Consider the following 26,539-nt stretch of genomic DNA (forward strand, 5'->3'; position numbering starts at 1 on the left):
TCTGTTATTGTTTGTTATTTTCCCAAGCTATATAGGCCTATCACTATGATAGCCTAGGTTAGTTGCAGTCAGAGTAGCTGTGGTTGCAGCTATCCTCCTTATTCTATTATCATAGCATTGTAATAATAATAATAATAATAATAATAATAATAATGTGACTTTGTATTCTAATTCATTTACAATTGTATCAGATTGTATTGTAATATTGCATTGTATTGTAACTTATCTAAGGCAGTATTTCAGCATTGTTAATAATTGTTGAGTCCAAGGTACAAGATGATCAATGATGCATGCTGGTCAGTGGTGTTCCTCTTCAGATCTCTAGAATGTATCGTAGATAACTCAGGTCTTAGCTTGAGGAGTAACATGTTTATCATCATACATTTCGGAGATTAAGAAATCCATGTTTGTTCCCAGACAGAATTTATTCAGAGGCTGATAACCCTGTCAGTTGCAAAATACTTTTTTTTTTTTAACACTTTGGAATTGACACATGGAGGCAATCATGAACAAGCGCAGTTTGGCTGTCGAAACAAACATTACCACAACCTCAGGTGATTGAGCTCAGGAAGATACACACGGTGATGCATTGTACAATTGTTACAGCTAACCCTAAGCAGATACTATAAGACATTCTTAGTAAACAGATATGACATTGTTCCCTTTCACTTTATAAACGGCGTGGCGAGACAGCTGACAGCTTCAGTCACCGAGGCTCAGTACTCCTCACCCGCTTCCTCATCCTCAGAGTCTGGGTTCATGTTCCCCAACTCCTCATAATCCTTCTCCAGACACGCCAGGTCCTCTCTGGCCTCAGAGAACTCTCCCTCCTCCATGCCCTCGCCCACATACCAGTGTACAAAGGCACGTTTTGCATACATGAGGTCAAACTTGTGGTCGAGCCTAGCCCAGGCTTCGGCGATAGCGGTGGTGTTGCTAAGCATGCACACAGCCCTCTGGACTTTGGCCAGGTCTCCTCCGGGCACAGCCGTCGGGGGCTGGTAGTTGATGCCGACCTGTTGAGGAGGAAACAGAGCAGAATGAAATGTTGAATCCTACTGTATGGAAGGTTTTCAGATGTCTATTAGGTCTATCTTGGTTTTATGTTGTATTTTATTGTTTCGTTTTAGACTACTATTCAATTGTCACTTTATTTTGTTGTTGTTGTTGTTTGTTTTTTGAGCTGCTGTAACTCCTGAATGTCTCCTCAGGGATCACAAAAGTTCTGTCTGTCTGTCTGTCTGTCGGTCTACCTACCTACCTACCTACCTGTCTATCTATCTATCTATCTATCTATCTATCTATCTATCTATCTATCTATCTATCAGATTACCCTTTAAGCAGAGTAGAGATATGGCGTTGTGCTTTATATTGTGACGAAACTGTTTCAGTAAATGTGATCGATTGATTGAAGTCACAGCAGTACAGTACCATCATTTTGACGGCAATCATGCTTTTACCTTGAAACCAGTGGGGCACCAGTCCACAAACTGGATGGAAGTTCTGGTCTTGATATTTTGAATGGCAGCATTCACATCTTTGGGTACGACATCCCCACGGTACAGCATACAGCAGGCCATGTACTTGCCGTGACGAGGGTCACATTTGACCATCTGGTTAGCCGGCTCGAAGCAGGCGGTGGTGATCTCTGAGACAGTCAGTTGCTCGTGGTAGGCCTTTTCGGCAGAGATGATGGGCGCGTAGGTGACTAGAGGGAAGTGGATGCGCGGGAAGGGGACTAAATTGGTCTGGAACTCGGTGAGGTCGACGTTCAAGGCGCCGTCGAAACGCAGAGAGGCGGTGATGGAGGAGACGATCTGAGCGATCAGTCTGTTGAGGTTGGCGTAGGAGGGGCGCTCGATGTCCATATTGCGGCGGCAGATGTCGTAGATGGCCTCGTTGTCCACCATGAAGGCGCAGTCGGAGTGGTCCAGGGTGGTGTGGGTGGTCAGGATAGAGTTGTACGGCTCTACGACGGCGGTGGACACCTGAGGGGCTGGGTAGATGGCGAACTCCAGTTTGGATTTCTTCCCGTAGTCGACGGACAGACGTTCCATCAGCAGGGAGGTGAAGCCGGAGCCGGTGCCCCCTCCGAAGCTGTGGAAGATGAGGAACCCTTGCAGTCCTTTGCACTGGTCAGCCTGAAGACGAGGAGAAAACAAAAAAACACTACTCTTTTACTCTATTGAAACCTGCAGTAAATCATTCCTTTGATTGTAGGACTGTTATCGGGTGTTCAAACGTGGTACTGGATGGTAAATAAGACTGCACTTATATAGTGCCTTTATCCAAAGCGCTTTACAACGGCCTCTCAAGGCGCCGGCCCGCTCACTGGGAGCAATTTGGGGTTCAGTGTCTTGCCCAAGGACACTTCGACATGTGGCCAGCCGGAGCTCGCACCGCCGATCTGCCAACCTTGCGATCATTAGACAGCGGCTCTACCTCCTGCGCCACAGCCGCCCCCACCGGTACGATGCGCTTACCATTTTACGAACACGTTCCAGGACCCCGTCGATGATCTCTTTACCGACGGTGTAGTGGCCGCGAGCGTAGTTATTAGCTGCATCCTCCTTTCCAGAGATGAGCTGCTCAGGGTGGAACAGCTGCCTATACTTACCGGTCCTTATCTCATCTGAGAGAAAAAAACAGCCATTCGTCAGTTGATATAGGGCAGCAATGGAATGACAATCAATGGAAATCCAAACTAGTTCCGGTTTTTTTTCTCTGTATACAATGACAATTAGTTAGGGTCACGATTCGTGATTGATGAACACATACTGGACCTTTTTTTTCTTTTTAACCCGTAACATTTGCTTGGATGCATCCATGCCTCATGTAACGTCAAGTTCATTATCTACTTATTGAACAGTGAACTCTAACCTCCTCAGTTTGGATCACTATTCTACAACACCACCACCACCACTACACTAACAGCTAGCTAGTTCCACAAACATAGGCCTTTGTACTTGCTTTCTAGAGCTACTCTCACTGGAGAAAATATCTAAGACGTCATCACCACTACCTAGGGTCTTTCTTGTTGCTTGGATACCATGCTCTAGGCAGTACAGCTCCCAGCATGCATTGCCAATTTGCCCGCCTGTGTCCCACGTGGATGGAGATCAGGGGCGGTAGGTAGCCTAGAGGTTAGAGAGGCCGGCCAGCAATCGGTAGGTTGCTGGTTTGATTTGATCCCCACTCCAAGAGGGAGCTGCATGTGAGCTGGTGACTGGAGGGTTGCTGGCATCATATCTAAGCTGGCTACCACTGTCGTTGTGCCCTTGAGCAAGGAACTTAACCCCTAACTGCTCCAGGGGCGCCGAAGATGGCTGACCCTGTGGCCAGAGCCCAGAGCTCTGTTCTCCATGGGGGGGGGGGGGGGGCGACATGTGCATGAACTACATTCCGTTGTCTCAGTACTTGTGCTCTGTTCAATGACAATAAAGTTGAATCTTATCTTATCTTATCTTATCTTAGATGCACTGACATGTCATGTGTAATTAGACATGAAAGATGTAGGTAAATGGGGGAAAGGTAGAGGAAAACAAAACGCTAAAAAATATATATTAGTTGGGGTGCTTGGTGGCATAGCACACTAAGGCGTCAGCCATGTAATCACAGGGTCCCCGGTTCGATTCCGGCCTTTGACATATCCTGTATGTCATCCCTCCTCTCTCTCTCTCTCTCTCTCTCTCTCTCTCTCTCTCTCTCTCTCTCTCTCTCTCTCTCTCTCTCTCTCTCTCTCTCTCTCTCTCTCTCTCTCTCTCTCTCTCTCACCCATCCTTCCTAGTGTCAATCTCTACTGTCTCCATCCCATTACAGCAGTGTCAATGCCCTAAGAACATATTAACAAACAAAAAATATGACGTGCTTACCCACTACCGTTGGTTCTAGGTCAACAAATATAGCCCGGGGAACATGGCGTCCGGAACTTCCAGTGTTGAAAAACGTGTTGAACGGATCGGAGCGGGAGTTAGCCGCCAACCCCTCGGGTGCTTCCTGGAACACCCCGTCAGGCTGCACGCCGTGCTCCAGGCAGAACAGCTCCCAGCAGGCGTTACCCGTCTGCACCCCGGCCTGGCCCACGTGGATGGAGATGCACTCTCTCTGTGGACCGGAAATACAACAGCCACCCGCTTTAGTTTCCTAAAACCTCTGTGGCTCAAACCTGTGTGGTTGGTAGAGCTGTGGTGCTAACAACGCTTAGGTTGTGGGTTCGATTCCGGGACTATATGTATGGTAAAAATGTATACGTGTCTGTGTGTCTGTGTCTCTGTGTGTCTGTGTCTCTGTGTGTCTGTGTGTCTGTGTGTCTGTGTCTCTGTGTGTATCTGTGTGTCTGTGTGTCTGTGTCTCTGTGTGTCTGTGTATCTGTGTGTCTGTGTCTCTGTGTCTCTGTGTGTCTGTGTCTCTGTGTCTCTGTGTGTCTGTGTCTCTGTGTGTCTGTGTCTCTGTGTGTCTGTGTGTCTGTGTCTCTGTGTCTCTGTGTGTCTGTGTGTCTGTGTGTCTGTGTCTCTGTGTGTCTGTGTCTCTGTGTATCTGTGTGTCTGTGTCTCTGTGTGTCTGTGTCTCTGTGTGTCTGTGTATCTGTGTCTCTGTGTCTCTGTGTGTCTGTGTCTCTGTGTGTCTGTGTCTCTGTGTGTCTGTGTCTCTGTGTGTCTGTGTCTCTGTGTGTCTGTGTCTCTGTGTGTCTGTGTCTCTGTGTCTCTGTGTGTCTGTGTCTCTGTGTCTCTGTGTGTCTGTGTCTCTGTGTGTCTGTGTCTCTGTGTGTCTGTGTGTCTCTGTGTGTCTGTGTATCTGTGTGTCTGTGTCTCTGTGTCTCTGTGTCTCTTTGTGTCTGTGTCTCTGTGTGTCTGTGTCTCTGTGTGTCTGTGTGTCTGTGTCTCTGTGTGTCTGTGTCTCTGTGTGTCTGTGTCTCTGTGTGTCTGTGTGTCTGTGTGTCTGTGTCTCTGTGTGTCTGTGTGTCTGTGTGTCTGTGTCTCTGTGTATACCCTCGCTGCAATGTAAGTCACTTTGGATAAAAGCGTCAGGTAAATGGCATATATATATGCAGTATGTACCTTTCTTATATATGTATATATATGTACCTTTCTTATATATGTATATATATGTGTGTATAGTTTGGTTGTTTTAAAACTGAATTCTGTTTAAAGGAAGTTGCCGTGCAAAGGGCCCAACCACATGGGACATTCTTCTCATTGCTGTTGCGTGAGCATCCATGAAAACCTTTTACAAACAGGATAGTCCTGAAAGCCCAAATTTCAGTGTCCTATTTCAAAGAAAGGGGTTAATGCTGCAATCTGGCTAGACACCCGTCCCAACATGCCTAGTAGGTTTTATGGTTTTCAGAGGGAAATGGATTTTCGTTCACACTAGGCCCCTGATCCACTGACATTAGAAACAGCGGTGGTATTAACGTATTAATAATACTATGCTAAAACATTCAAGAGTAAAGCAATACAAGATCAAAACTAATCAACAATATAAATGATTCATTGTGATACTTTTACAGTTAAATAGTATGATGGTAGCGCAGTGTAGACTTTGGAATGAGAAGGTTTTAACTGGCTGACTACTTTGCCCTGGAATGAGAGGGCTCGGTAGGCTGATAGTGAGGAATGAGAAAGCAGATGGCCTTGAAAAAAGTTTGGACTCATTGCACCCAATCCACCATGCTGCAGTCTGGTATGTACAGTAGGACAGGGAACTCTAAGTGTATTTTAGAACCGAATGGTGTGTAGGACGTTTTTTTTATCACACATGACCGGTTTATAAATATAGTCGGTCAAGTTTAACAATAGAATTTGCTATATGGAAAAGGTTCTAAAGTTCAGGAAAGTTGCGCACTGGCATGTGACTAGCTGGGCCAGCTGCGACGGCCATCCCCCCATACTAAAACCTATCTGACTTCCTAACCCAAGGCAAAGACACATTCCTCACATGTTTGTCTTGCAGAACTCAAATACAGTTCCCGCCTACCCACTAGAATACTTCCTAAAAAAAGAGCCTTATTCAGAGCGATCGACGGACTTTGAATTCAGTGAATTAAATGGAGAAATGTAGGTCACGGTGCATGCGATTTAAATCATACATTCCAGGCTGTCTTCATAGTTTTTTTTTTTCATTGGAAAATTACATTAAACCAACTTCCTAAATGACACTTCAAAGTCAAAAGTCAAACGTTCAGAATAAAGGAAATACAAATCAGAATCCGGTCTGACGAGTTTTTTGATTTCATTTTTCAAAAGGTAAAATTCACTGTAAACGGACACTCACCATTTTTCTCTCAAACGTTCGACAAGCTGGAAAGAAGTTTAAAAGTCTTCGGGAAAATTATTTTTTTAGCAATTTTGGCAGAAATGTGTTGTAGAAAGTGTTTCAGCCCTGTCGACTCGGACGAGTTACGTGTCTTCGCCAACACAGCAATGTAACGTACTGCGCTCCGGACGCGCCGGGGAGGCTTTTATAACCTTCTGTTGGAGCGTCAGACACACCGTCCTGCCCTGTTGGGGTACCTAACCTTAGACCCCCTCGAATATCATTGAAGCCCATTTCCACGTGGTGGTTATTATTAGATGACATTTAAAACATATATAAAAATAAAATGTATTTAATTAGAACTACAAAGTTGTAGTTAACACGTCTGACTTATTTTTTTTTCACACATGGTTCAAAGTTCATCTGAAGGAAAGGCAGAAAGAAGGTGGAGAACAGAGAGATGCTGGATATTTAAACTGATGGAAGTGTCTCAGGACTCTAGAATAGACCAGAAATGCACCATCCCATTTAGGAGGGGTGCCTTTAAGTCAGTCTGCCTGGTCAGTTAGAGGGTCATGAGAATGGAACCTGATTCCAGGGCACCTCAAAGATTTAGGCACCTTTACATCATTTAGAAAGCACCTAAAACAGTGGATGATCAACACACACACCTGCTAACATTGAAATGTCCTGTCCTATACCTGTATGTCATGCTTGTACGCTACATGTATGTCATTATGTCAAAATGTCTGTGTACCGCCTAACATGTCTTACCTGTACAGTCTGTGCTGCTTGCTTTTAGTCTGCTTACCGTGCTTATACAGTATGTACCCTCTTTTTAACTACCTATGATTAATGTATGCTCTTTTAACCCCCTATGTTATGCCCTTAAGCTAAATGCTTGTCCTGTCTACTTATATTTTATCTTTTAAATGTACTTTTTTCCTCCAGGGAGCCGTATACAACATCATGGCATAGGGACTGCTGATGAAAACTAGCTTTCGGGCTAACTCTGGCGTATTTACAATTTATTTTAGTTTTATTAATATGCACTGTCCCTTGAATAAATAAATGAATCTGAATCTGAATATCAGTACGCTACTACAATGCCATACAACAATAATAACTGACCACACATTTAAAAAGGTGTAAATTATCATCACATAATGTTTATTCACTTTCAAGTTACATCACGGAAGAAACTCAAGACTGTGTACCTGCCCTTATCTTCAATGGAACACATCTCAAGTGTCTTTTTTTTGCGTCCAAACAAATCCATTGAGCACAATTGCATGCACCATAGCTACCCATGAAAACTCGTTTTTTAGCTCTTTCGTGTCAGCAGTGTTCTTCGGTGGCGTGTGTAAACCACTGGGTGGGCACATTGCAGGGAACAAAGAGATTTGTACAAGATGACATACAAAGGACATAAGAGCAAATAACCATATTTTCAACCATTCAAACAAACCTATATGTTGCTTTAAATAAGATTAATAAATCTCAAAATAGTGTTGATAAAAAAAAACAAAAAAAACAATGACAGTCGTGTCATAATAAAACATTTTTTCTTTCCTTCTTAAACAATTAGATCTTGAAAAGCACTTTATACAGAGGTACAAAAAACTACAAACAGTTTGCTGATGATTGAAAATCTGGCAAATGCTTCTTTTTTTTGTTGAATCATTGATCAGACTTGATGGCATGACAACAATCATTCCAGTCCTAATGAATGAGAGGCAACATGGATGGTGTGTTTCACTGTGAGCCAGGAGGGCGTAAGGCATACAGCAACAGCAGCAGCAGGAGCAGCAGCTGGAGGTTTTGTTTCTCTGCTCCATAGTTTGTTTACTTTACAGAAGTAGAAATATATTGCACTTTAAAAAGACAAAATCGAAACTAATAATCTCACAGGGAACCACAGCAACAAACACCACCACAGAGAGTCAGTCATGCGTTAAGTGGTTAGGGGGGGGAGGGGGGTTACTTGGTGGTAGCCACCTTCCCATTGATATAGGAAGTCTAAAACAAACTCGTCGCGGTTGTGCAAACCCTATCCAACAGGGAAAAGTGGATGTTTTTCCGTTTTTCCAGGTGAGAGTGAAAGTCTGAATAAGTTGCGATCAAAAACCAGTGTTCAGAGAGGACATTATTGTACTCTGGTCCCCCCCCCCCCAACTGACACCTCTGTTCGTTACTCCATGGTAGTGGCAGATTAACGTCAGGGTTCAAGACCGGCTTCCTGTGTCCACCGCCTTCCGGCTGACTCCTCCTCCTACTCCTCCGCTGATTGGTTGGTAAGGACGAGGATCACTTCTCTCGGAGGACACACACCCCTGCGTCGCAGCGCTGCGTTGCCATGGAGGTGACGACCTCCCAGCTGTCAATCACCGGGTCGTAGCACTCGATACTGCTGAGGAGCGAGTTTCCGTCATACCTGGAGGTGGGGGGGGGGGTGTGTAACAGAGCTTAGGTCACTGAGATTCAAACATAATAATAAGAATAATGTATGCCATTTAGCTGACGCGGGCGGCTGTGGCGCAGGAGATAGAGCCGGCGTCTAATGATCGCAAGTTTGGCAGATCGGCGGTTCGAGCCCCGGCTGGCCACATGTCGAAGTGTCCTTGAGCAAGACACTGAACCCCAAATTGCTTCCAATGAGCGGGCCGGTGCCTTGCATGGTAACTTATCGCCATTGGTGTGTGAATGTGTGTGTGAATGGGTGAATGAGAGGCCGTTGTAAAGCCAGTGTTTCCTCTATATGCATTTATTCGTTGCGGGCCGCCACGAATGAATTTCCTCCGCCACTAATTGATTCAGACAGTCCACTTTGATTCAGGCTGCGCAGAAAGGCAGCAAGTTATTATGACCGGAGAACAGAAGAAAAGCAGATTGAAGCTAGATTTAGGCCGCTTCCAGACCTACATTTCGTTACGATTTAGGGCGTAGTTAGTTACAATATGTTACAATGTTGCAATTAACCTCGTCGTTTGTGTTCGCACTGCAATCGAGACTGAATCGCTCTCAACAGGCGCGCGGCGCGAGGCGACGCGCTTTCAAAACAGTTTTGTGATTGATCCGAATTTAGCGGGACATTTGGATTTCTCTCTTCGCCCGTCGCCGGTCCCTTTAATCCCGTAAACGTATCCTAATCGAAAATGCAACATCATCAGCGACGACTGTGGGTTATTGCATTTACTGCTGTTCTCTGGTTCATGTTCTTATACCAGTGCTCAGTATAGAGTATTTTAAATGAACATTCGTAATGTATGTCTCTGATGTTCATGGTCAATTAAATCAGCCTATTTTGTGAAACAAATAATGTTCCTGCTAATGGGTTAACCGAGCATTCTCGCACCTAACCTCCAAGCACCTAGCTTCGAACTATTCATAGCAATGTGCGCGGGGCAAAAATAATCTATTGCCTCTAAAATCACCACGAACAGAACGGCGGAGGTACGGGTAAGCAGGGCTCATGTTGGTGTCCTCAAAGGTAAGAGTTGGTTTTCTTTAACTCAGCTGATGCATTACCTTGCTGTTGTTGTTTACTGAATGCTCCATCTGACTGTCACACTGTGATTTTACTTGTGTAAACAGTTAATGAGTAACGTTAGCCGGTTTTGTGCGTGTACTCTCATGTAGGCCTACAGTATATCTCAAAAGTGAGTACACCCTTTAGATTTTTGCACATGGAATGGAATGGAATGGACTTTATTTGTCATTGCTACAGTACAGGTACCAAACAACGAAATTTAGGAGGGGTGGCTCCCCTGGTGTTAGGAAAGGAAAAAAAAAAAAACATTTTAGAAAAAGCATAAAATCACAAGAAGGTAAGGAGCTGGTTTACATCAATAAAGGCTATGTACACAATCCACTGTACTATACTGCACAGATAGTCAACTAGGGTTGTCATATTGCACAAAAGTATTCTTTCACGTTATTTTAAAGTGTCACAGTTTGCAGGCTTGAAATGTACATGTTTGTGCCTCAGCACTAGCTGCCATACAATCCGTCCGGACTGTCCTGGGCCCAGAACTTAGGCCTTTGCTGTGTTCAGGGCCTTGACGGCCCTGTGGTAGAAGCAGTTCTTCAGTCTGTTTGTCTTAGCGGCCGGGGTCCTGTACCTCCTATTTGAGGGCAGCCTGATAAAGTGTACGTGCCCAGGGTGGGTCGGGTCCCTGGAGATCTTGGAGGCCTTCCTGAGACAGCGTGTGTTGTACAGCTCTTCCAGAGAGGGGAGGGGGGCGCCGGTGATCTTCTGTGCTGTTCTCACGACTCTCTGTAGCGCGTTTCTCTCCGCTGTTGTGCAGCTGTGGAACCAGTTGCAGATGCCGTAGGTGAGGATGCTCTCCACTGCGCCGTGGTAGAAGGCCACCAGTATCTCCTGCTTGTTGTGTTCTTTCCTGAGGCATCTCAGGGTGTATAGCCGCTGTTGTGCCCTCTTGATGGTGCCTTTTGTGTTGTCCTTCCAGGCCAGGTCATCCCGCATGTGATGTCCCAGGAATCGGAGGGTTGAGACTCTCTCCACGCTCTCTCCGTCGATGAGCAGGGGCTGGATCTCGGACTTTTTCCTCCTGAAGTCTACGATGAATTCCTGGGTCTTTGACTTGTTTAGCAGCAGGTTGTTAACCTTGCACAGCTTGCTCAGTTGCTCTACCTCATCCCTGTACGCCGCCTCGTCCCCCCCCGAGATACATCCCACCACGGTGGTGTCGTCTGCAAACTTTACGATGTAGTTGCTGGGGTGGACGGGGGTGAAGTCGTGGGTGTAGAGGTTGTAGAGGATGGGGCTTAGCACGCAGCCCTGGGGGGACCCAGTGCTGAGGCTGAGGGCTGTGGAGGTGTGGGGGCCCACCCGCACCCTCTGGGGGCGGTCGGTCAGGAAGTCCTTGATCCACGCACATATAGAGTGTGATAGACCCAGGTCTAGTAGTTTGGTCACTAGCCTGTCTGGAAGGATGGTGTTGAAGGCGGAGCTGAAGTCCACGAAGAGCAGTCTCGCGTAGCTGTTTCCCCTCTCCAGGTGGGATAGAGTGGCGTGGAGAGTCGTCGCTATGGCGTCCCCTGTGGACCTGTGGGCTCTGTCACATATTCTGTCATATCCTTTCAGGGATAACACTATCTTAATGAAACTTTGATATAACTTAAAGTAGTCAGTGTGCTGCTTGAATAACAGTATAGATTTATTGTCCATTGAAAATTACTCAGTACACAGCTGTTAATGTCTAAACAGCTGGCAACAAAAGTGAGTACACCCCATAGTGAACATGTCTAAATTGTGCCCAAAGTGTCAATATTTTGTGTGACCACCATTGTTATCTAGCACTGCTTTAACCCTCCTGGGCATGGAATTCACCAGAGCTACACAGGTTGCTTCTGGAATCTTCTTCCACTCCTCCATGACGACATCACGGAGCCCACGGATGTTGGACACCTTGCACTCCTCCACCTTCCTCTTGAGGATGCCCCACATGTGCTCAATTGGGTTTAGGTCTGGAGACATACTTGGCCAGTCCATCACCTTAACCTTCAGCTTCTTCAGCAAGGCCGTTGTCATCTTGGAGGTGTGTTTAGGGTCATTATCATGTTGGAAAACTGCCCTACGGCCCAGTTTCCGAAGAGAGGGGATCATGCTCTGCTGCAGGATGTCACAGTATATATTGGAATTCATGTGTCCCTCAATGAAATGCAGCTCCCCAGTGCCGGCAGCACTCATGCAGCCCCAGACCATGATGCTGCCACCACCATGCTTGACTGTAGGCAAAACACATTTGTCTTGGTACTCCTCACCAGGGTGCCGCCACACACGCCGGACACCATCTGACCCAAACAGGTTTATTTTGGTCTCATCAGACCACAGGACATGGTTCCAGTAACTCATGTTCTTGGATTCATTGTCTTCAGCAAACTGTTTGCGGGCTTTCTTATGCATCGGTTTCAGAAGAGGCTTCTGTCTGGGGCGACGGCCATACAAACCGATTTGATGCAGTGTGCGGCGTATGGTCTGGGCACTGACAGGCTGACATCCCACTTCTGCAACCTCTGCAGAAATGCTGGAAGCACTCGCACGTCTATTTTTGGAAACCAACCTCTGGATATGACGCTGAGCACGTGGACTCAACTTCTTTGGTTGACCCTGGCGAGGCCTGTTCCGAGTGGAACCTGTCCTGGAAAACCGCTGTATGATCTTAGCCACTGTGCTGCAACTCATTTTCAGGGTGTTGGCAATCTTCTTATAGCCAAGGCCATCTTTGTGAAGCGCAATAATCATTTTTTTCAGCCGCTCAGAGAGTTCCTTGCCATGAGGTGCCATGTTGTCCAGCATTCAGAGAGAATTGTGCCCAAAACACCAAATTTAACAGCCCTGCTTATCATTTACACCTGAATCCTTGTAACACGAACGAGTCACATGACACCAGGGCGGGAAAACAACATCATTGGGCACAATTAGGACATGTTCACTATGGGGTGTACTCACTTTTGTTGCCAGCTGTTTTGACATTAACAGCTGTGTACTGAGTCATTTTCAAAGGACAATAAATCTATACTGTTATTCAAGCAGCACACTGACTACTTTAAGTTATATCAAAGTTTCAGTAGGATAATGTTATCCCCTGAAAGGATATAACAGAATATTTTCAAAAATCTAAAGGGTGTACTCACTTTTGAGATATACTGTACTTCGTATTGATCTTTCTGTGTGTGTGTGTGTAATGCGCGTTCCGCATGTTCCGCTACAGCTGTAGGATATATTGGTATTTGATCACCTTCTATATAAAATCACCTGCTCGGCTTTAATGACTTAACCGCTATTTAAGAAATTATAATTGTTGCCACCCTCTAGTTTTTGGTGAAATTCCGTCTTTGTTTTGAGCACCAGTGCGCGTTTTATGCGCGTGCACGCGAAACAAAAATCTCGCGCGCTGCGCGCGAAAGATGAGCGCTCCGCCACTAATGTGAAAAATCCTGGAGGAAACACTGAAAGCGCTTTGGAATACGGCTCTATACAAGTCAGTCCAGTTACCATTTTACCATTTACCAAAGCGACTTACATTGCAGTGAGTGCATATGGTTGTTGGTATATATTGTCCCAGCGGGAATCGAACATCTTCTGGGTGTGTTCAATCACTGATTCGTCACATTTCAACTATCACTAGACTGGTCCATGAGGGGAGGATGGCATTATATCAAATTAACATATAAAAACGTCTTCAAAATGTCTAAAAGAAATATGTTATGGTTGCAGGGTTCCCACACCTTCTGAAACATCAGATTCAAGCACTTTTCAAGGACTTTCAAGACTCAATTCCCTCAAATTCAAGGACCCAACACGGCATAGTTTGATACAGATCTAGATGAGAATGTATATAATAGGAACTATCCACTCACAGACAACAATTAAAAAGAGAGGCTTTTGAATGTAGAGGCTATCTACTATAATAACGTAAAACTTTTTTTTTATATATAGTTGTTTTTTAGAGAGAGGAATTCAAGCACTTTCAATGACCCATGTCTATTTTCAAAAACTTTTAAGACCTTGATTGCTTTTTCTCAAATTCACAAACTTTCAAGGATGTCAAGGACCCGTGGGAACCCTGTGGTTGGATACTGTTTTTTTTCTCTTCACAATCAATACATAATGTATCAGTTAGATCATACTTAAACATGGATGCACTCACTGCAATGTAAGTCGCTTTGGATAAAAGCGTCAGCTGAATGGCATTTATTATTACTATTATTATCATCATCATCATCATCATCATTACTCCTCAACCACATCAGACAGGCCAACACCCTGCCAACATTTAAACAGGCCCTCAAAACCCACCTCTTCAAGCTCGCCTTCACCAGTTAACCCTCTCCCCCTCCCCTTCCCCAGCACTACCTTAATTAGGCCCCTATACTTTCTTTTATTTATTCTGTTTCTTTTTTAGTACTACTCGATCTTTTCAGTTTGAAAAGCATCTTTTGAGTGTCTAGTAAAGCGCTATATAAGTCTAATGTATTATTATTATTATTATTATTACTAGATACTGAGACATGTTGGGTTGGATTCTAACGGCTAACAGCTTACCCAGCTACGGCGTACAGTCTTCCACGGAGCACAGTGGCTCCTACGTAGCAGCGGGGCGTGGTCATGGTGGCCACCGTGGTCCAGTAGTCTGTCCTGATGTTGTAAACCTCCACTGAGTCCAGGTGTGCGGTCCCGTCGAAGCCACCCACCACGTAGATGTGGTCGTTCAGCAGAGCCACGCCAGCCCCTGCAACACACACACACACACACACACACACACACACACACACACACACACACACACACCATCAGGCCATCAGGCCCCCCCTCAGACACACTGCCAAGTACCAACCTAGATTTACAAGTTACATAATAATAATATTACATTTTTGGCATTTAGCAGACACCTTTTATCCAAAGCGACTTGTGGTGTACAAATGTATTCGTCTAAGTGAATCATCTATCCATCAGTCATCGTAAGATAACAGTAATCTCTGCTATGACCAGGGGCCATTGGCAGTCACAATGCTAGAAGAAGGAAGGGTTTTTTGGGCAGTCCCACTCATATTTTTCATTTTATTGGACAGATTTATTGGACAGTGAAGACAGACAGGAAAGTAAGGAGAAGAAGGGAGAGAGGGCATGTCAGCAGGGCATGGGCCAGATTCGAACCCATGCCAACATGGGCATATGTGTGCACTGTAGACCGCGGTGCTAGCCCACTGGACCACCCCAGGGCACAGAAGGAAGGGTTTATAGTAGAGAAACTGTACGAGGGGGGTAGTGGGGATACGGAGGTCTTTAGGAGGGACAGCCTGAAGAGTGTCCACAATCGACAGCGTGAAAAAATACTGTAGGTAGTGCTAACCTGTCAGGATGATACAGCACACACAGTTCTATTGTCAGACAGCAGTCCGAGTGCTCACCTGAGCGTTTGGTTGCCATGGGGGTGACGTTCGTCCAGTGGCCTGTGTGGGGGTCGTATCGCTCCACTGAGTTGAGGATATTCAACCCGTCGTACCCACCTGTGGACAAGACAGAGACAGAGAAAACGTGAGAGCTACTTTGAAATGTTCCAATATATTCCAGACCATATTCCAATGATATACGATCAAGGACCCCCTCGATCTAGGACCCCCCTCGAAAACGAGATATCATATCTCAAGGGGTTATTCCTAATAAAGCAATTTCCTCGTCATGATATTCCAGACCATATTCCAATGACATTCCAGACCATTGCAACCTGTCATGTCAATCATTTTGTACTCACCTAGACAATATATGAGTCCGCTGGCCACCACTAGCCCCGCCCCCTCCCTGGCCGTCTGCATGTCTCCCAGCATGCTCCACTGGTCGATGTTGGGGTCGTACCGCTCCATGCTGGTGTGACGTCGGCTACCGTCGAAGCCTCCAGCCACATAGATCATGTCTGTGGGCAGAAAATGCGGGGGAAAAAAGCTTTTCCTCAGAAATGTTTTTGAACATCTCAGTTAGAAATCTTTTTTGGGGGGTATTTTGACAACCTGAGGGACAGACAAACTGAAACTTTTTTTTTTTATTATAAATTTTGTTTTTCAGATTTTATCCCTTTTTCACCCAATTTGGTAGCCAATTGAACCCAACCTAGCATCCAATTATCCCCTGCCTATTGCGAAGGGTCCGCCGCACGACCCCGTGGCCGGCAGTCCCAGAAGAGGCCGCCAGGCAGACTAGCTGACTGGCTCCTCGAGCCCAGCACCTGTTATTCCGGCACCCCGGGGGCGCTGTTGCGCGACGGATCCTTGTCCGGAAATACTCCTATACCGCCCTCGGGAGCGGCCGCCCAATATGCCGCTCCCTGTGTGCCCCAGTCATATCCGGATCTGGCGAGCTGGGATTCGAACTCAGTCCCCGGTGGGCAGCATGCACTAGTGGCCAGTGCTTAGACCGCTACACCACCGCGGGGCCCTTTTGGGGGGTATTTTGACAACCTGCGGGACAGACAAACTGAAACTTACTTCAGTGTCATTTAGTTTTTTTGGAAGACGCCCCCTGAGCCACTGAGATGCAAGCTGTCAATCAGAAGAGAAGCTCCTCTAACCTCCCAGTGTTGTGGCCCCGGCCAGGCCGCGCCGTACGTTCATGGTGGCCACGGTGTACCAGACGCCGTCCTCGTCCGCCGTGTAGTCCAGACACTCCACCGAGCTCAGCCTCGACCGGCCGTCGTAGCCGCCGATCACGTACACCCGGTCGTTGAGGGACACGGTCGCCACGTAGCGTCTCTTCCGCGCGATGTTCTGTAAATTTAAACATTTTAAGGATCTCTATGTGTTGTTTATTTCGCATTTAGCAGACGCAAACTTTATCCAAAGCGACTTACAACAACAAATGCATTTGTCTAAGGAAGTAGAATCATCTAACCCTCAGTCATCGTAAGAGTAAGTAATCTATGCTAGGACCTACAGGGGCCATCGGCAGTTACAATGCTAGAGGAAGGAAGAATTACATTTCTTTTTGTTTTGTTTATTAATAGTAGAGAAACTGTACTGGGGGGGTAGGAGGGATGAGGAGGTCTTTAGGAGGGACAGTTTACTGTACATTTTACATGTTTACATTTGAATGATATATGCTTGGGATCGGTAAACTTAACAAAGATCAGGAAAGAGACCCAACAGTGTAGTGTGACAGTTTGAAACAAGGCTCAACTTACAGGTAAGAAGCTCCACTCCTGAGTTTTAGGGTCGTACTTCTCAACGATATCTATGGGGGACTGTTGACTGCCGAATCCTCCAATAACCAGCAGGACCTCTTTGGCACCTTTTAACCAAGAACAAACGTGAGTGACCTTTTCACATCAACAACATGGCGGCCACTCACTGTGGTCCTCTGGGGCTCAGTTGGCAAAGCATTGTGCGCTGCCAACGCTTAGGTTGGGGGTTCGATTCCTGCTGGGACCATATGTACTGAAAGATGTATGCACTCACTGCAACGTAAGAGACTCTGGATAAAAACCTCAGCTAAATACATATTATTATTATTATTATTATACATAATAATACACTCCCCACCCAGCTTGTGCTTTGTCCGACCTTATTGCCAGGACAACAGCCTGGACAACAGCCTGGACTATACCTAATAGATATTTTAAGCAATTCTGCACTTTATAATGTACACTTCTAATTATTTAATTCTGTGTTGAATACGAACAATAAAATGACAATAAAGCTTTGAGTTTTGAACTTCAAAGAGGTGCACCCTGGGAGATGGAGTACCTAGTCTGGCTTGGGTGCGGGGGCCTTGCATCTCGCTCCTCAGTTCTGGTCTCAGGTGGAACTTCTTGGCCTCGTCCACGAGGTCTCGACAGGGAAGACTGCATCGGATGAGGGGCTGGAACATGTCACAACATACACACACTTTTTTTGTGAGAGCGCCGCCGCCGCCAACACGTAAACTAGCTCCGACGTTGATCCTCCTCTGGCTCGGAGCTAAAATGTATTATGTTAAACACACACACCCAAGTATGGGGGAGGTCTGCGAGGTCTATATGAGTCGAGAGAAAGAAAAAAAGAAAACCTGCCAACATGTGTTTGTGTTGTGTAGTGTAGTGTAGTGTAGTGTGTGGGCTCTCACCTCAGAGTCAATAACATCTGTGATGTACCGGGGGGTGAGCAGAGGCAGCCGCACAAACTCCAGCATGTCTGACAGGTACGGCTCCCTCTCTTTCCTGTTGTGTTTGACCCAGTTTAACACAGCCTCGAACACTGGCTCCTCTGAGTCCACCTGCACACAGACACAAACATGTACTATACAGTATATATGTATATATGTTACGGTACATGTGGGAAAACTAGGGGCGGCGGTAGCCTAGTGGTTAGAGAGGGAGGCTGGCAATCGGAAGGTCGCTAGTTCGATCCCCGCATGTGCACTTGAGCAAGGCACTTTTTAACCCCTAATTGCTCCAGGAGCGCCGACTATAAAACCAAATTCCAAATTCCAACAATTGATTGACGAAGTTGATTGCATGGCAAATAAAAAACACACACATTTCATTATTCCTGGCCTGAGAACAGACGGTGACTGTGGCCACTGTGTGGCCTGGGGTGGTCCAGTGGTCCAGCACCATGGCCTACAGTGCACACATAAACCCATGTCGGCATGGGTTTGAATCCGGGGCCATGTCCTGCTCTCCTCCATACATTCCTGTCTTTCTCCACTATCTCTATCCAATAAAAAATTCAAATATAAGAGTGGGTCTGCCCCCCCACTGAAAAAAGAACCTTGAAAAAAAAGAAAGAAAATGGCAGGAAGGAAAAAGGAGTGTCGATCCCCGAGTGCAACTATGTGCTCAAAGCCACACAAATTGTTCGCGCTGCCTTCTACATTTTTTTAGATTGACTGAGATTTCTTCATAACAATTACTGTACTTAGAGGAAGTGTTGCCTCTGATTTTAAGTGCACGGCTACACGAGAAAACTAGACAGAGGAAAAAAAAAGTGACGGGGCATCACGACCCTTTGATGAATCGGTGATCTATAAATCAACACCACATGAATATAATTATGTTTTCACAAAGCAAGTCACGCGGTTAAAGACAGGAATTTCCAACACAAAGGCATACTTAAATCAGATTCCCTTCTCCTTAATTTCAGAGTCGGCCTCTCTACACGGAAGACAGGGTATGGAGAGGAGGGGGGGTGGGGGCATTAATTGAGATAACAACAGGTCTTCACTTGTACTTTGCGTTTTTTCCACCTCAGGATTTTAAGACAATTTGAGACTTGTGAGAAGTGTCCCCTCAACACATGTAGAGACCGTCCTTCTGGTTAAGGTATTAACGGATACTTTTTGTTACTTGCTGCAGGCAGGGTTGCCAGATGGGCTGGTTTTTGGTGGATTTAGCAGTTTTTTTTAAGACTGTGGTTAGGCTGGAAATAGTCAAACCTATCTGTCGATGCGTCTGAGGGGCAGGGTGATTGATTCACATACAAATTCAGACATCTGAGTAGTACAACATTTCAATGGCTTGCTGAAAGACTTGACATACTACATGAATGGTCGAATGGTCTTTATTTTTTGTCATTGATATAGTACAGGTACCAAACAACGAAATTTGGGAGGGGGGGCTTCCCTGGTGCTAGAAAAAAAAAAAAGAAGGGAAAAGAGCTGGTTTACATAAATAAAGGCTATGTACACTATCCACTATACTATACTATACAAATAAAACACTGTGCTGTACTCTATGCTATGCTATACCTATTCTAACATTTCCTATTCTCTGAACCTTATGTACCCTAGGGTTGTCATATTGCACATAGTGTTATTGCACATTCATTTAAAGTGTCGCAGTTTGCAGGTTTGAAATGTACACAGTTGTGTTTCAGTATTACACTTGATTTCAATCTAGTAGCTGCCATCAATTTGTCTAGATTGTCCAGGGCCTAGAACCTAGGTCTTTGCTGTGTTCAGGGCCTGAATGGCCCTGGGGTAGAAGCTGAGCTTCAGTCTGTTTGTCCTTGCGAACATGGTCCTGAACCGCCTGTTCGAGGGCAGCCGAGCAAAGTGTTCGTACCCAGGGTGGGATGGGTCTCTGGAGATCTTGGAGGCCTTCCTGAGGCAGCGTGTGTTGTACAGCTCTTCCAGAGAGGGGAGGGGGGCGCCGGTGATCTTCTGGGCCGATCTCACGACTCTCTGTAGCGCATTCCTCTCTGCGGCTGTGCAGCTGGAGAACCAGATGCAGATGCAGTAGGTGAGGATGCTCTCCACTGCGCAGCGGTAGAAGGTCACCAGCATCTCCTGTCCGATGTGGTCTTTCCTGAGGACTCTCAGGAAGTAGAGCCGCTGTTGTGCCTTCTTGATGATGGCTGCTGTGTTGATCTTCCAGGACAGGTCATCCTGTATGTGCACCCCCAGGAATCGGAGGGTTGAGACTCTCTCCACGCTCCCTCCATCGACGAGCAGGGGCTGGACCTCAGTTTTTTCCTCCTGAAGTCCACAATGATTTCCTGGGTCTTTGACTGGTTCAGCAGCAGGTTGTTAACCTTGCACAGCTTGCTCAGCTGCTCTACCTCATCCCTGTACGCCGCCTCGTCCCCCCCCGAGATGCAGCCCACCACGGTGGTGTCGTCTGCAAACTTTACGATGGAGTTGCTGGGGTGGACGGGGGTGAAGTCGTAGGTGTAGAGGTTGTAGAGGATGGGGCTTAGCACGCAGCCCTGGGGGGACCCAGTGCTGAGTCTGAGGGCTGTGGAGGTGTGGGAGCCCACCCGCACCCTCTGGGGGCGGTCAGACAGGAAGTCCTTGATCCATGCACATATAGAGTGTGATAGTCCCAGGTCTAGTAGTTTGGTCACTAGCCTGTCTGGAAGGATGGTGTTGAAGGCAGAGCTGAAGTCCACAAAGAGCAGTCTCGCGTAGCTGTTTCCCCTCTCCAGGTGGGATAGAGTGGAGTGGAGTGGAGAGGGGAATAGGCCTAAGTATAGCAGAGAGGAAGCGTTTCGTGTTATTTTAGCTCTGTACGGCTCCGACCTGTTTGCGTTTGAGATCAATCAAACTGGGTTTGTGCTTAGTCAGGTCAGGTGTGTCACATCGTTCACGCAGACATGATAGAGCTGTCGATGTCTAGTATTGATTCTGGACTTTGCGTTTTGCCTTTGGAGTCTGCTAGCGGTGTCTGTGAACACGAGGACCAAAGAGACGTCAGTTGAAAGTGAAGGAAGCCATTACGAGGCTGAAACATCAGATACAGCTAGAAGAAACACAGCCAAGACCTTAGACTTGACAAAATCAACAGTTTGTAACATTACATAAGCAAATTGCAAACGGGTTGGTAGGCCAAGGAAGACTTCTACAGTGGATGACCGAAGAATGCTCACCATAATTAATAAAAAAATAAAAAAATAAAAATAAAGAAAATCCTACAAATTAGGAACAGTGCGGTGGTGTAGCGGTCTAAGCACTGGCCACTAGTGCAAGCTGCCCACCGGGGACTGGGATCGAATCCCAGCTCACCAGATCCGGATATGGCTGGGGCACACACGGGGAGCGGCATATTGGGCGGCCGCTCCCGAGGGCGGTATAGGAGTATTTCCGGACAAGGATCCGTCGCGCAACAGCGCCCCCGGGGTGCCGGAATAACAGGTGCTGGGCTCGAGGAGCCAGTCAGCTAGTCTGCCTGGCGGCCTCCTCTGGGGCTGCCGGCCACGGGGTCGTGCGGCGGATCCTTCGCAATAGGCAGGGGATAATTGGATGCTAGGTTGGGTTCAATTGGCTACCAAATTGGGTGAAAAAGGGGATAAAATCTGAAAAACAAATTAAAATAAATAAATAAATTAGGAACAGTGCTGGAGGTAGGTGTGAACGTGTCAGAGACTAACATCCTCAGAATACGTCACCAGCCCAACTACAGCGGCTTCACTGCAAGGTGCAAACCACTAGTTACAAAGCCATCAACAATCTGGCCCCCTCCTACCTGGCCGACCTCGTCCCCCTCCACACCCCCCTCCCGTTGCCTCAGGTCTGCCGACCAAACCACCCTCAAGACCACCAGGACCAAGCTCCGGACCTGGGGTGATAGGGCCTTTTCAGCCGCAGCCCCGTCCCTCTGGAACACCCTCCCCAACCACATCAGACAGGCCAACACCCTGCCAACATTTAAACAGGCCCTCAAACCCAACCTCTTCAAGCTCGCCTTCACCAGTTAACCCTCTCCCCCTCCCCTTCCCATGTGACCCCAGCACTACCTTAATTAGGCCCCTATACTTTCTTTTATTTCTTTGTTTCTTTTTATTATTACCACTCGATCTTTTCAGTTTGTAAAGCGTCTTTGAGTGTCTAGAAAAGCGCTATATAAGTCTAATGTATTATTATTATTATTATTATTATCCTCAGAAGGGATGGTCAAGTTAGTTTGCCAAAACGCCTGCTGCAGTCTGAGGTTTAGAAAACGGTGTTGTAGACAGATAAGACACTTTATCATGTACCAGAGTGACTGCCATGAAAAGTTGAGGAGAAAAAAAGGATCTACGTTACCCAAGATTTACAGCATAATACCTCATCTGTGAAACGTGGTGGAGGGGGTGGTGTGATTTGGGCATGTATAACTGCCACAAGAACTGGCTAATGTCGTGGTTTTATATGATGTTATACTGAGAAATGTAAGTCTCTCTACAGTAGGGGCGAAATCTAGCACTCAAGGAAGGCCCATTTCCTTCCTGTAAGGGATGAGCCAAGATCTGTGGCGCAGTGAATAATTCTGACTATGGATAGGGCCATAACTTGTGTAATCACAGATTTGTATAATATGATTGGTTCCCAAGAATATTGACCTCATGACCAAGGACAGGTCTATAAATATGAGTCCCACCCATCTTTGGGGCCTTCCTGCTTGCTTCTTGCTTAATGGTCTGCTCATTTATCTCTGCGCTCATGTAAACTTGGCTTCATAAAATGGCCTCTTTGGAGACAATTGATCTAAGCTCTTTGTGCTTTGTAAGTTCTACTAAATCTATTAAGAATCAATTATATCCAGAGTCGAATTTTGATAATGCAATCCAGCGCCACACTGTTAAAAAAAAACTGATATGATATACCCAACAGCGTCTGGTGGGGTCAACGGTTCGCAGACTTTAGGCAAAATTGCACACAAAGGTTTGTCAATGTTGACCAAATACTAAACATGAGTACTTTTGGAGCCCTGAAATAGGGGAGTATTGTTAAACCCCCATAGCAATCGTTTGATTTCAAACCCAAACTTTTGGAGCATAGGACTAAAAGAAGAACAACAAATACTTCCTCTTTCCAAGGGCACTATACACTAGACAACACTGAGCGTTGAACTAGAGCTATGGTCAACCATTTTGTAATACCGCAACTTCTTTCAACACAATAGGGGTAGTGGTGGATACTAGTGAGTGGGACTGGTGATCAGAAGGTCATGAGTTCCAATCCCACCTGGGGAACACCACCACTAGTGTGCCCTTGAGTAAAGGCACTTAGCCCCAAATTACTCCAGAGAGACTGTCTCTGTAACCTCTAAACTGTAAGTAGCTTTGGATAACAGCGCTTAACTAGGTTAAAATGTAAATGTAAACAATAGTTAATAGTTTTGTAACCGTTGATCAATTCGGGATCAATCAATTCATATGTCCTATATTGAAACAAAATGATGTGACTAGTTACAGCACTAACTAACACCGCACACGGAACATCATCATCAGCAGCATCATCTAACCATGTCCGACCTTCTTTGCCTACCTGGATTTCATCACATTTCACAAGCTTTTCCACCTCCGACTGGCTGAGCAGCATGAACTCCTCGTGCTGCACCACCTCGGGGAAGTGTTTCTGGGAGAAGAGCTCGGCCGCCTGCATCAGCTCCAAACAATTGTGCGTCTCTGCAAAGTCCCGGATGCCCAGACAGTTGGAGGGATCCAGCTGGCTATCCAGGAAGTCGCAACATGCCCTTTTTACTCCTGAGGTACACAGAGAAAGACACACAGACACAGACAGACACAGAGACAGACACACACAGACAGACACACACGTATCGTATATCACGGTTAACATAGCATCGTCCATAACCAGAATGACACATCAAAGTCCTCTGTGGCTCAGTTGGGGTAGATCATTGCGTTAAGTTGTTGTGGGCGGTCGATTTAAAAAAATATTTTATCTTTGTAAATATCACAGACCTGGCTGTCTTATTTGAACAGAATCGGATAGTGGATTAGTGAGTTGGACTTGTGATCAGAAGGTCATGAGGTCAAATCCCACCTGGGAACAACAACACCACTAGTGTGCTCTTGAGTAAGGCACATAGCCGTAAATGACTCCAGGGTTAGACTGTCCCTGTAATCTCTAACTGGAAGAGTCGCTTTGGTTAAAAGCGTCTGGTAAATGGTGTAAGTGTAAGATCTTAAGCTGGTGCTTATAGTCAAGTCTTCTGCAGATGTTCGGGGATGACAACGACACTAATAGGAGTTGGCTGTAGCCTCCTAGGCTATATAAAGATCTGGTACGACCAGGCGATCGATCTGTTTACCTTTGAGCTGCAACAAACAAGCAGCAGGGAGAAGTTCCTGTACATTCTCCACTGTGACCAGCACCGTCTCTGTGTACACAAAGTCCAGCAGGATCTCCATGGTGGTCGCAGTGAGGCCCTGGATGTCCACGAAGGATTTCCCCTTCTCCGACAGCTGCAAAAGAAACAATGGCAACACACATCAACTGAAATGGCCAGGGGGGAGGAAACAAAAATTGACCCCTGGCGAAAAAAGAAAAAAAACACCACATCATTCTCACGAGACACGTCATTCTCTCTTATTGTCATACTGGGTTGGTAGCGTTTGGATCACAGTCAGCTTTGTTAGTAAAAGGTAATGCTCACCTTGTGATTCTTAGAGAGGCAATAACGTTAAAGGAGAGATAAGCTAGGGTCAACTGAGCTGCAGAATGACAATGATTGGACTATTTCTGAAATGTGCCTCGATTGTGTGTGACATAAGACTCTGTTTACGAATATCCTACTTTTGTTGTGCTTCCATTTTCAAAGAGGTTTGACAACCTTCTTTGTTGTTTTTGGGCAATTTCTGAACCCTGGAACGAGTGTGTTCTCTTGTGTGTCTTTGAATGCCAGTTCCTATGTCTTGTGCTTACAGTAGTTACCTCGCTGGTGAACATGGCACAGAAGTAGTCGCTGCAGGCCGCCAGGACGATGCGGTGGGCAGGGAAGTCGGTGTCGTCCACCCTCAGGGTGATGTCACACAGCGTGTTGCTCTTGCGGAGGGCGTTCATGGCGTTGAGGATGGACTTGGCATGGCTGTTGGTCATGATGTCCTTGGGAGCCATGGTGGTGCTTGACAGGGTGCCACTGGCAACCCTGAGGTTGACCAATCTCAGCGACGTTACGGCGATGTCTGGAAGAAAACAAATGAAAAAGATTACTTCTGATACTTTTGAGTCTTTGGGAACATGACTGATAGTTTGGGGGGAGGAGAGCATGGCCAAAAAGGTGATCACCTTTGAGCAAAAAGGTGAATTTCTAAGCTAGCCAGCTAACTTTCTCATTATTATCATGGCTATTTATTGAGCTATTCTCGATTTTATTTTTTAGATTTCAAACATTCAAATGATGAGCGAATGTGAACTGGGAACGAATAACGAAATAAGCACCAAATATGACACAGCGCAGAAAGCAGAAAAACTACCCACCACCAAACCAGCTATGACGACTAGCTTAGCGAGCCAAGCTAAGGAGCTAGCTAGCTTGGCTAGCAACAGACGTCCCGGGGCTGCGTTCGTAAACACGCTCTGGAAATCTGATCCGCACTCATGGAACGCCTCTTGTCCAATCGAATTACTTGGTCCCTTTGTGACGTTGAACCAAGTGTGCGCTCCGGCGCTCTCAGAGCGAGTTTACGAACGCAGCCCAACTTGTATGTTGTAAGTCACAGCAGCGGAGGCAGCCAGAGGTGGTCCATGGCGCTTCTCTCTCAGACAGGTCAGGGACGAGGTGGTCTTATGGTCGGGAAGATAGTTAACCCAGAACCGTGTTGTCTATGTCCTGGATGAGGCTTAGCTAGCTGGGTGAATCTGCAGGGTATCAAAGTAGCATCAGTGACAGCAGCACTGACAAAAACAATGCGTCATATTACGTGCGCGCTGCGTCATATTACGTGCGCGCACTTTGAGTTGAATGCAACTATATAATTATATATCTCTATGGCTGCAACTGTGCGTAATGAAAATAAATTAAAGCAGTATTTATATATATTTTTAAATCTTATTTTAGTATTTAGTATATTATATACACATATAGATATATCGGTATCTGTATTTATATCTATCATTTTGGTGACTTGACAACGTGCACAATGCACGTGCAAAAAGGTGCGTTCGGTTTCATTTATCGGGCGCGACGCATTCGCATGTTTCTCATAATATATTTCTTAATAATAACACATTTTACAGGAAGTGAGAAAGTAAAGACTGAGAAATGGTATGAAACTCAAAGACTTGTTCAAAGATGAAGATTGGTGCGTTCCAGATGCACAAATTCGGCGCGGTGCTGCACAGTTTGTGATCTGAAGATGTATTTATTTTTGCAGCAGGCTCGCCCGACGCGCCGGGTAGGTGTGGTCTGCTGGGGAACCAATGAAATGGTTGAAAAGGTGCAAATCCCGCCCTCCCGGTGCACAAGCAGACAAATGGTGCGTTCATGACAAGTCGGAAACCCTAAGTGGGAAACTCGGGTATCATCCTAGACCTGTTCAAACTGATCTGATCTGACGTCATTAT

The 26,539-nt window shown here is 46.1% G+C and overlaps 2 protein-coding genes across 2 annotated transcripts; both read right to left on the reverse strand.

Moving 5' to 3' along the window:
* Nucleotides 1-417: 417 nt before the first annotated feature.
* On the reverse strand, nt 418-6,416 carry tuba5 (tubulin alpha 5). Its single transcript, XM_080533353.1, has 5 exons — nt 6,274-6,416; nt 3,873-4,104; nt 2,484-2,632; nt 1,461-2,141; nt 418-1,016 (listed from the first exon to the last, which is right to left on the reverse strand). Exons 1-5 carry the CDS (start codon nt 6,274-6,276, stop codon nt 717-719), a joined length of 1,365 nt encoding a protein of 454 aa, XP_080389479.1. The 5' UTR covers nt 6,277-6,416; the 3' UTR covers nt 418-716.
* A 1,006-nt stretch (nt 6,417-7,422) lies between these two features.
* On the reverse strand, nt 7,423-25,769 carry klhl12 (kelch-like family member 12). The gene is made up of 12 exons (XM_080533348.1): nt 25,454-25,769; nt 24,908-25,158; nt 24,285-24,438; nt 23,498-23,715; nt 17,876-18,025; nt 17,518-17,632; nt 16,956-17,062; nt 16,347-16,542; nt 15,537-15,695; nt 15,193-15,291; nt 14,327-14,513; nt 7,423-8,689 (listed from the first exon to the last, which is right to left on the reverse strand). The coding sequence occupies exons 2-12, from the start codon at nt 25,088-25,090 to the stop codon at nt 8,563-8,565; spliced, it is 1,695 nt and encodes a 564-aa protein (XP_080389474.1). The 5' UTR covers nt 25,091-25,158; nt 25,454-25,769; the 3' UTR covers nt 7,423-8,562.
* Between the last annotated feature and the right edge of the window lie 770 nt (nt 25,770-26,539).

This window comes from Nansenia antarctica (assembly GCF_963989245.1).
Source record: "Nansenia antarctica genome assembly, chromosome: 6".
Classification (NCBI taxonomy): Eukaryota; Metazoa; Chordata; class Actinopteri; order Argentiniformes; family Microstomatidae; genus Nansenia; species Nansenia antarctica.